General features: G+C 40.4%; 1 protein-coding gene across 2 annotated transcripts; it reads right to left on the bottom strand.

Annotated features, from left to right (window-relative positions):
• Positions 1–7,302: 7,302 nt before the first annotated feature.
• Positions 7,303–10,109, bottom strand: Ccl20 (C-C motif chemokine ligand 20). Of its 2 annotated transcripts, none has more exons than XM_026396292.2 (4): positions 10,031–10,109; positions 8,766–8,880; positions 7,996–8,073; positions 7,303–7,324 (listed from the first exon to the last, which is right to left on the bottom strand). In XM_026396292.2, exons 1-4 carry the CDS (start codon positions 10,107–10,109, stop codon positions 7,303–7,305), a joined length of 294 nt encoding a protein of 97 aa, XP_026252077.2. The 2 variants fall into 2 exon arrangements, with proteins under 2 accessions (XP_026252077.2, XP_026252078.2); XM_026396293.2 differs by having other exon boundaries at positions 8,766–8,877.
• Positions 10,110–11,192: the final 1,083 nt, after the last annotated feature.

Below are 11,192 nucleotides of genomic sequence, written 5' to 3'. Positions count from 1 at the left end.
AAAAATACTTTGCAGTTGCCCTCAGCTTGACCCAATTTCAGAGTTTTCTCCTGACTCCAAGCTTCTGACGACCTTCCTTTTCTCTGAGCATCTACTTTGGAAACTTCTTATTATGAATTCTCTCCCTGCTCCTTTGAGATATAATTTTTGAAAAGCATCTTGCCAGTTTTACAACACAGAAATGTTATTCACAAGGTCCTGAGAGCCTTTCCTTTGAAATGTAATCATCAAAGAAGATAGTGCCCTATCTCCCTGCTCCATAGTTCGGAGAGAGCCAAACCTCAGTGGACAGGTGTCTTGCTGCAAGTTGTAAAACTGTCTCCAACATGAAGATATAAAAAAAGCTTATATTTCCTTTGGTAAATCCAACTAGCAATCACTAGTGGTCTACAGTACTGTACCACAGCTCCTCTGCCCTCTCTTTCAGCAAAGTTGAGTCCAGCTTTAGTATTGACTTTTCTCCTCTACTATAATCATCTCACCAGCTCAACCTCATCCAGAAGAGCTTTTGCTTTGATGGAGATATTGAAAGCCCAGCCTCTTGGAAAAACATGAATTTGCAACAGCACCAGGCCACAAGTAATGGAACATTGTCATGGTGATCGGCCACCTGCAAACCAAGAGAATGAAAGGCAGCCTAATCCACCAGTGGAGTTTTGTAGCTTGGATGTGGCACAAGGGAGCAAAGGGACCAAAATGTGAATGGAAGAACTGATTCGGTGTCACATCCTGGTATTTGGGCTGGCTGGGGAAAGAACCAAAGTTTTCCGATAGTTTGAAAGAAATGGCAGAAATCAAGAAATTAGAGGATTCCATGATATGAAAATAAAATAAAGCAGATGTAAGGAAAAGGAATGTAAGTATGAAGAAGAGCAGCAGCCATCCACCTGACAGCTTCAAAGCATCCTTGACACACTCAGCACCTGTTTCTTAGAAGCCTTCTGCATGGCCCAGGTAGATGGCACAGCCTTTTCCTTGACTTCTTTAGCACTTCTATTAAGGAGAGTGCTTTCAGGAGTTTAAAAAAAAAATCCCTTCCTCCTTCTCAATTTGAGTTACAATGTGGGAGTCAAGGGTTTTGTTTTGGGAGACATTTTATCTCTTTCAATGTAAAATGGAAAATACACCTTCCCTCCAACTGACTTTTCCACCCAACCTGACTCATTTGCAGACTGACTTCACCATCTAGAGAAAGTGGAACTGATTTTTACAGTAGGGCAGGGAGGAAAGGCAAGCCAGGTCAGGCCTAGGCAAGGTCAGGGTAGCAGCAGGAGAAGGTATGTGGGAGGGCAAGCCCTGTTCCTGGAGCCCTGAGGGTGGAAACTAAGGAAATGGCATTCTTTCAACCAGCCACACACAACATCCCAACATCCGGCCTGATGAGACTGCACCCAACACGCCAAATCCAGGGAACCACAACAGCAGGGCGGAGAAAGAGGGTGGGGCAGTCACTGGATTGCCTTAGACTTGGCTTTATTAGAGGAGACAGCACCACCCATCTTTCTCCTTGGAACGCCTACCCGATGTGTGCTTGACGTAATGCCAAGGGTGGGACACAGCAGGACAGCAAAACAGAAAAGAGCTTACTGCCTCTCCTGCCCAGAGATGCAAGGAGGAGGCGACACAATGACACTCTTCATGCTTTCGGAGGAGAGCCCCATGTGCCAACTTCTGGCTCAAGATGTATTGCTGCCAAATAATTCAGGTAGTATGGAACATTCTACTCATTAATGAAGAAGTTTTGCGAGTAGGATTTCCACTTGGTTAGCATAATTCCACCCACGAAACAGGTCTAAGGTAGACAAAGAGAATCTTCTGTTCGCTGAAAATTCACTTAAGGAATTGAAGGTCTTTCATAAAAACATAGTTTGGGTGGACAACAGGAGAAGTGAGTTCACAAATATATCTGATGAACTCCAAAGGGTCAGCTGCCCTTTGCTCTCTTTGTCCTCTGAGTAGAACAGGTTCTACCCAGATCCACCTCTGGATTTCCACTCTCTGGAATGAGTTGCTTTTTTCTTTGCTGAATTTGGGCCCCTGAAAGATTGAGCTCCATGTGGCCTGAGTCTGAATAAATGTAAATCAAATGTGTTCCCTATCACCTGGTGATATTTAATTTCATCTATATCTGTTAAGGTAATTGCTACTCACATAGTGGAGGAAGGAAGTAGAACAAGAAAACAGAAAGAAAAAGTCTACATTTACCTGCTTATTCCCTCTGCCTTGATGCTAATCATTAAAGAGATGAAGAACAAACTGTGCCAATCAGGACTCTGGGAAGCGTCTTCTACAACCACATTATTATGCCAGACGTATTCATAAACATTTTGTGCTTGCTTGAGTCAGAGACATAGAAAAAAAATATTTCAAATATCACCAAACTCAGCTGATGTCAATGCTGCTCTGTGATAATTAAACCACCAAATCAGCTTGAACACTGCTTCTGCCCCTCTCAAGACAGAGGGGTTCTTTTTCCTCTCCTTTTCTAGCACAGGACCAGCAGTGGGTGGAAACTAACATTGTGCTTCTAGGATGGCTCTTCTCCATCCCTACACACCTGCACCATCACCTTCTTTGAAGCATGTGGATATGTTTAAACCATCACACTGTGAAGGTCTTGAACCTCTTTCTCTCCTGCCACTGACATCAGCTGGGGCAGCTTCATACCCACGTAGCATACAGTGGTCTTGCCCTCCTTCCCCAACCAGGTTGTCATCAGATCCAACCTACTTCTAAGTAGAGATCAGAGAACATGTTAAATAAATGACCAGCTTGCAATCTGCAAAACTCAGAATGTGGACAACCACAGAACAAGTGTCCCGGTTCCTCTAGGACAAACTGCAGAAGAAAAAGAAATGGAACTCATGGTGAAGAACTTGCAGGTTAACAGTAAAAAGAAGCAAACTACACAAATGCAGTGTGGGCCTCTCATTTGAATCTTCAAGCAATTTAACTTAAAAAAAAAATACCTATTTTAAAAACAAGCAGGGAAATCTGAACGTTGACTGGTGATATCATTCATGTTGGCTTATAAATCTATGATAATAAAATTATGTGCTTTTAAAAAGTCTCTATATTTTATGCATAATGAAATATTTATAGACAAACTAATTAGATGTCAAATAATTGCTATAAAGTAATCCAGAAGTTATAGGTGGGGAGAAGTAAGTTGAACGCTATAAATGAAACAAGATTGGCCAATGGGCCATGTGTGCATGAAGCCTCCTTCTAAGAGTCTTTCGGCTCTTGTATTTTCCCCTAATAAAACATGGAAGGAAGACCAATGGCGATGACTAAGCCAATCTGGTAGCTTTCCAGGCCCAGATGCACTTGAACTACACACTCCGTCACGCCCTGGACCTTGGCTCCTGGAGCAGTTTCATACCTTCCTGCCCACCCCTCTCCTGCCCTTTGACCACATTAGGTCCTTTTATCTGAGGGCCTCTGCATTCACTCCCTGTCAGGTTTCTGCTCTCTTTGGTCAAGATCCAGTGGTTCAGCACTTGAACCTCTTTCCCTGCCCACTCCCATCACTAGTGCTCACACCCGGATGCAAAGCCTAACCTGACTAGTCGAACTAACCACCCTTGTCTGCTCCTACTCCTGATCCATCCCAATTGTAGTCACAGCAGCTTCCCTGTCTCCAACCTCAGCAGGGCCCCCACACCATGGAACCACCTTTCAGTGTGCCTTGTGTCCTTCACTATCTTGAAGCTCCTTTCATCTCAAAGCTCCATTCCAGCCCACTCACTCACACTCTCAAAGTCGGGTCATTCACCAAGGAAGGCATCACCACTGATTCAGACTCCACCAACCTCCTCCAACCCAGGTTGTAATATTCTCCCCATGTTCTCCCCACTCTCCCTCCACTTCTCCAACCCAGGTTGTAAAATTCTCCCCATATTCTCCCCACTCTCCCTCCACTTCTCCTGCCTCTTGAAAGAAGCTGAGTCGCCATTGTTCCAGTTTCAGAACTTTCAACTCTTTATAGTACTATAATGTTTTCAATTACCCTCCCCTCTCATTCTCTCTCCTGGCTCTTCAATTATCTACCCATATTAAAGTATTCTAGTTTCTAGATTTTTCTCCTCTCACCTTCGTTGTTGAGTGATTGATCACCATTCATACTTCAACTCACTGTTACTGGGATTCTCTTTCCCTACAACCTCAACTGGCAAAAGTTTATCACTAATATTCACTTTATCATTATTGCTTGAATAAAAGAATGGGAAATGAAATCTTGAATTACATGTAGAATTAAAAGAAAGTTAAAAAAGACCAAAGACTCTAGTGAAAGAAGTCGAACACCCAAGAGTACATTTTGTATGCATATATGAAACCAAGAAGAAGCCAACAGCTGCACTGTGAATAAATAAGAACAGCAGCATCTTTGGCTGTACAGAGGGTGTGAGGGAGCCTTCTGGGCTACTAAAAACATTTAATATCTTTAGCAGGGTTGCTACACAGGCATGTACACATGTAAAAATTCATCATGCTGCATACATGAAATGTGTGTACTTTACTGCATATAAGTTATACAAGCGTTAAAAATTAAATAGAAAGATGTACATTTTCCAAAATGGGAAAGAAATTGCTGTGAATTTAGAGCAACATCCCTAATTCAAGAACATGGTTAGTGCCATGAGATCAAAGCATTAAACATTAAAATTACAGAGTGTAGCTCTCTGCTCTGATCCCAAGCTTAACAAACCAGCTGTGGGATCCAATTTGACTTCCCATGTGGCTTGCTCAGTTAATCTTTCCATGTACTTATGCCCGTGCCACTCACACCAGGATGCTTTCATTATTAATGAACTAATACATTTGCAATCTGGCTTGGAGATTTCAGTCTCCAGAAACTTACCTCATAGCTACTAAGTAGTACTGGTCCCAAATGATTCAGACACCTCCAAAGTGCTAACAAAGTTTTCTCCTTTTCTCACTCCACAGGCTTACCTGGTGAGGCTTCTAAGAAGTCAGGGCAAATCTGCTGTCCCCTGACAATTTTTGGCTATGCTGTTCCAAGAAAGGGCAGTTGAGGGATGGGCAGAAGCGGTGTCCAGAATGGGCTCAGGATTCACAAACCCATCTCTTTGGTACCTTTTCTTTCTCCATGGCTTTAGCTGAGTTTTTGCCATTTCTCTCCTTATTCCTTGTGCTGTCTCTAGTATACCTCTGCTTTCCATTTGCCCCACCCCCTGTTCCTCTGCTATGAGGAAACCACACCTTGGTCAATGGTTCCCCAGTAATTCCATGTTCTAGTTCAAATAACTACACTTGGTTGCAGTAACAGATTCACTTAATCCTCAGCCACTCCACACCCACACCCAAACATTCGGCTTTGGTCACTCTTGTTAATGGTGCTCTGATGTCCATTTGGGATGGAACAATGCTTTGTTGTGCAGAACTCTCTTGGGCATTTCAGTAGGTTTAGCATCCTTGGCTCCTGCCCAGTGAATGCCTATAGTACCCTACCCCCAAATATTGTGATAACCAAAACATGTCCCTGGATATTTCCAACCATTCACATCTGCCCCTTTTTTCCATGAGCTACCTCCTACTGGTCCTTCATACCTCAGCTCATACAAGTGCTTTCTTCATAGGTCAAGAACCCAGAACATCAGTGATTCAATATGGTGAAACTGAATATTGTTTCCTTTTGGAAGCCTTCACTAATGATGTCCTGTGGCACCCAGTGGCACTTTACCAAAGTGCTTACCACCACGTGTTGCAATAGATGGATACTTGTCCCTTCCCTGCACCACACGGCTCAACCCTAATTATCCTTGAGGAAGTTTCCAAGTCTTAAGTCATTTAATCTCTCCAACACTTGGCACGGTGCCTGGCACATAGAAGTACTAAGCCTGTGCTTGCTGAATAAACAACAGGATGTTGAGCATACTTTCCCTGATGACTCAATGTTACTATTCTTGGGCACAGATACGTCTCCCAGGTATATTGAGCCACTTACTCTTCTGGCTCTTCTTCAAATGACCCACCTCTGCCCTGCTTTATGGATGTGTGCATCTGGAGTTTGCATCATATCATCAGCATGTCTGCCTTCAGTGATCTCATGTCCCTCCCAAACCAAGGCAGACCCTTCAGAGTGCTGTGTTGAGGCAAACCAGGAGCTTCAGTGCATGAACACTGACAGCAGCCACCTTGTTTCAGGGTCTCTGCACCTTATTGCTGGGTTCCTACTGGGTTTTGTCTGTTGGAAGTCTCTCCATCTAGTGAAGTGGTCAGATTCTAAGAACTGTCCAAGTAGTTATTTTCCATTTGGAAACTGCTTGCAGAAGACTCAGGAGGGCTTTAGAGAAAGGTTCCTATGCTAAGGTGACTATTCCAAGCATCCTGGCTCATGAAAGATGATGGACCAAGAAATTACTCCTGGTCTTTTTCTCAATGATTGTTGTGTTTCTCTGACATTCACAGAGTCTATAGGCATACTTTTTTAAAAAAAATTTTAGTTGTTGGACACAATACCTTTATTTTGTTTATTTATTGTTATGTGGTGCTGAGGATCAAACCCAGGGCCTCTCATGTGCTAGGGAAGCACTGTACCGCTGAGCCACAACCCCAGCCTCCATATTTTTTGATATTAAAAAATTATAACAATAAACACTGGACTATGGATCACAAACGTAAGATCTTTCTGATTTTTGGTTTGGGTGACTTTGAATTTAAAAACGAAAACAACAATTCTTGTGGAATCAATTCCAGGGCCATGAGGGATAGATATAAAGAAAATATTCAGGCAGAAATGAACGAGGATTATAATTCTTCAGAAAATGTTCTTAACTGCTGTGTCTTCAAGTATTTTCATTATGTGTCTTAATAAATGATAATTAGCAAATAAATTTTTGTGTTTTTGTTTTATTTTTAATATTAATCCTTCTTATAATCATTTCTGTCTTTTAAAATATCATTACAATTTAGGAGACAAAATTATGTACACAGAAGAATGTTAAATAGTTTTTTTAAAAAATAGCTTATTGCTTGCAAGAAGGCCATATAATCTTATTCCCATACCTTGCACTAAGCCACATAGCTTATGGGAAATTATTATTAAATAGCTATACCTACTGCTATAAATAACTTAACATAAAATGGAGCATAACTAATGTGATGCTTAAACAAAGCAAACTATGATGCAATATGAATCAACTTCATCCATTGGACAAGTCCAATAAAGCAGAGGTCAGGTAGTGCCGAAAAATGTGCAAGTAAGACTTCCAAACCCAGCTGGGATCTTGTTGTTCTTGAGCTGTGTCTAATTCCATTCCAGAAGAGCATCTGTTTTTACATCTTCTTGACTCTTTGACTATAAAGAGAAAAAGAAGGAAAGTGTAAGAAAAGACAGGGTGGCCGAATCATGGGAATGGCTTTGGGACCTGAAGGTCATTTCACATGTCCTTAATCTCATCTCAGAATGTAAAGCAGCTCAAAGTCTGCTCAATGAAACTCAAGTTTAGAGACGACGCACCTTTCTGAATAGCTAAGCTAGTTCATGAAGAAACAGAAGGTAAACAATAATCTTGTGTTTCCAAGTTCAGTGTCTATAGCACAATGGTGTTAGGGGCCATTTATTTGATAAATTGTTATTCTCTAGTGTCATCAGTATAAATAAGAACCTCTGGACTCTTCTTCACTAATGCTTACTTTTCAGTTTTGAACAATCAAACATCAAGTAGAGTGTAAATTCTGTAAATAGGAAGCATCATTGCCACAGGAATCAAGCAACTAGTGACTGAAGAGAGCATAGAGGAATCTAATACTTCATGTGAACAAACACTACATTAAAATGATAATGAGGATAATGATCTATATGTGGGAAAATTTCCTTTTATTTTCATCATTCAATCCAAGTTTTCCCTTTAAAAAATTCACAGCACATAAGCTGAAGAACCCCAGCAAGCCTGCAACGGACCCCTCTGCACACACCCCTGTCCCCTGCACTTAGAGAGAGGCTAATTGATTGCCAGTCATCCATACCTGAGCATATGCACAGCTCTCTTCACCCAGGGCTTCTTTGGATCTGCACATACAGCTAATTTCCTCTTTGTGTAAAAGCTAAAAAGTCAGAAAATTTGATTTGTGTTTAATAAATTTTAAATGTCTTTTTCACAAAACATGCAACGCACATTTCCTATTTCAGTGGATTGCTCTACATGCTAAACATTTCAGCTAAAGAGGTAAAATGAAATGCAAAAAAAAATGCTCATGATAAATCTTGAGGCAAGATATCAAAATGATTATCCTTGACTTTTTCTGCAATATAACAAATAATTATACAATGGCAGGAAGATAAACTTTCAAAATTTTTATTCAATTTTGATGCTAGTGGTTACATGCAATATGTACATATATATGATCAGTAACTTACATCATTCCTATATCCTATAGGAATCAAGAATATTTAAATGACAGAATAATCAGTCTGAGATTTTTACTTACAGGCCCAAACATTTTCAAGTAGAAAATATTTATTTCAAAATATATATCTCCCATATATTCCTGAAGTACATTTTAATAGCCTATAAGTTTATATTAGAAAATGATTTCTGCCTTATTTTTTGTTCAAAAAAGTAAGCTTTGACCTTACTTCAGTCCTATTTAAACTTCAAAGTAGATGTGTACTATTAACATAAAATTGCCTTTGCCACGTCAGTTATTTCTGAATGAGACTCTAAAAAGACCCCCCAAAAATCTGAAATTCTCATGTAGTCTTGGTATAATTGACTGAAAATCAGTGAATGACTTACATGACAGCATCAATATCACAGGCTTCATTGGCCAACTGCTGTGTGAAGCCCACAAGGAATTTGTGAGGAAAGACCTTCTCTGTATATCGCAGGCAGCAGTCAAAGTTGCTTGCTGCTGAAAGAGAAATGAAAGATATTAAACCCATGTGATAAACTTCTGTAACTGATATTATGGAACTACCTGAAGTTGTGAAAAAAATCTAGTGAATCTGATTTGTACCAAATAACCCATTTTATGGAAGAATTTTAATTTCTTTGAAACCCATTTTGGGTTTCTGGATTCAGGTTAACATAATTTCCAATTCTTTTTTTACAAAATGGTGTGCTAGGAAGTTTGGGTTCAATAATAGTTTAGAAAAACATGATTTCTCATGAATAAACTATCTTTCATAAGAAATGCAAACTGACAATATTTTATTTCAGTCTACCATAATCACTCAAAAATGTAGGCACTCTTTACATCTTCATTTGAAAAAAAAAACACCTTAATAGATAAACCTTCCAAATTCAAAAAATTAATAAATTGGTAGATTTTAATCTAGTGTTTTTTACCAATGTTGAGAAATGGCCTTAGAAAGTAAAAGGTGATTTTTTGTTTTTTAGAAGTGATAGCTAAAGCATTTTGCAATTGCAACACCATTGATGGTGATTTAAAATTCTGTTCATAAAATGTTAATGTGCATTTTCAAGCATGCACCTATTGCTAAAAGAGATGTACTCTTCAGTAATAAAGCAATACTTGGACACTACTCTGCATTAAATTATAGCCTGCTATAAGATAAGGAATAAATTTTATCTCAAAGTTGGCAAGCGATGTCCTCTGGCTCATGGGGCTAATGAGGTCAAGTGCCATAGTCAACACTTAAAGGAGAAGTTTTGAACTTTACAAACATTGTTTCTTTGGGAGGGAAAAGGTTCGGGAAGTGGGAGAGTTCTCTATACTTCAAAAGGACCTTTCATACAGACAAATGTTACACAATTTACATCACTCCCCAAAATGGTACTTTGGTCTCGTCCTGAAGTTCTGGAGCCTCTGGAAGCCCACTATACCCCAAACTGCTGGGATTCACAGCAGAGAGGAAGCCTGATTGGCTGCAATAACCCTGGTCCCCTCTACTCATCCATAAACTGACGACTCCCGCCCTTCCCTTTTGTATACTTCCTAACAGTCTCCCCTCCCCTGGGGACCTGCAGGACTTCCAGGCTTACAGGAACAGAAGAACAGTTCTCCTGCACTCCATCCTAGCAGGAAAGAGAATACTTACCTTCTGACTCTCTGTAGAGGTGGAGGAGCAGCACTGACGCCAAGGCAGCCAGGAGCAAACTCTTGCCACTGCACATCATTCTCAGCTCAAAGAATAGATCTGCTCAGCACTGTGGACCCAGTACCCTGAGAGTGCTGTTCTGCTCTAATAACAGCCCTACTTATAGCCAAATATTGGGAATGTACACAGAAGGCGTGTTCTCACATGGGGTTTTCCCCATTGATCAATCTGCCCCACCAGTGTCGTCACAAAGAAAACCCTCAGGGAAAACTTCCTGCCTTTCCCTAATGTTGGGAAGGTGTGAGGGTCAGGGTGAAGGGCAGCGAGGATGACAAGGCGAGAATTCTGTTAAGCCTTTGCCTTTCCAAAGAGGAAAAGCCACTCAGTCCCATGGCTTCTTTCCAATTTTAACTTAAGCTCTTTGGTCTCTGAAAATAGAGGAGCAATGATACAAAGGTCAGCCCCTGACAGGAGCACTCCAGCACATCTATTGTTACAACTCTTTCCTTTCCAGCCTTCAAGGAGGGGGAGGATGAAATGAGATGCCAGACATACTGGAGCACACCTTCACAAAAGACCCTGTGATTCTAGATGAGCATTCAGAGCAGGAAATATAACAATGTGATGGTCCCAAACTAGGGTGGAAAATGCCAGCACTTAAGTAAAATTCAAATCTCAGCCTCTTCTTGATTTGATGTCATCCCTTGTAAGAATCGTTTACATTTATATGGCTCTAATCCATATGTCATCCCAGAAAATACCAATCCCCACCTATCTTTCATGCTTCATGATGGTGAACTTATAGGTTAATGCGGAGCCTCAGCAGAGCTGGATAAAACATCATCAGTGGCTAATCACGAAAGAAACAAGTCCACTAATAGTGATGATGATAATGTATTATGAATTCCTGATCTAAGGTGGTGTAATAAGAACCGTCCACTAGACACAAATGGGTTGAAAACAAAAGAATCAAAAAGATACACCATGCAAATGATAAGGAGAAATAAAGTCTTTATATCTCTGTCAGACAAAATAGATTTTAAAACAAAAAAAGTTATTAAAGAGGAACTTTGAAAATGATAAAGGATCAATCCATCAGGAAAAAATAAAAACAATGGTGATCTACACACTTAACAATAGGAACCCAAAATTCACCAAGAAA

The sequence above is a fragment of the Urocitellus parryii genome, chromosome 1 (genome assembly GCF_045843805.1).
Source record: "Urocitellus parryii isolate mUroPar1 chromosome 1, mUroPar1.hap1, whole genome shotgun sequence".
Classification (NCBI taxonomy): Eukaryota; Metazoa; Chordata; class Mammalia; order Rodentia; family Sciuridae; genus Urocitellus; species Urocitellus parryii.
This window is presented reverse-complemented; position numbering and strand designations above follow the sequence as displayed.

Coding starts and splice junctions, on each gene's coding strand:
- Ccl20 (XM_026396292.2), bottom strand. CDS start 10,109: ATGATGTGCAGTGGCAAGAGTTTGCTCCTGGCTGCCTTGGCGTCAGTG. Junction 8,881..10,030: donor CCTCTACAGAGAGTCAGAAG/GTAAGTATTCTC, acceptor TTTCTCTTTCAG/CAGCAAGCAACTTTGACTGC. Junction 7,325..7,995: donor AGAGCTGTGCATATGCTCAG/GTATGGATGACT, acceptor TTCTCTTTATAG/TCAAAGAGTCAAGAAGATGT.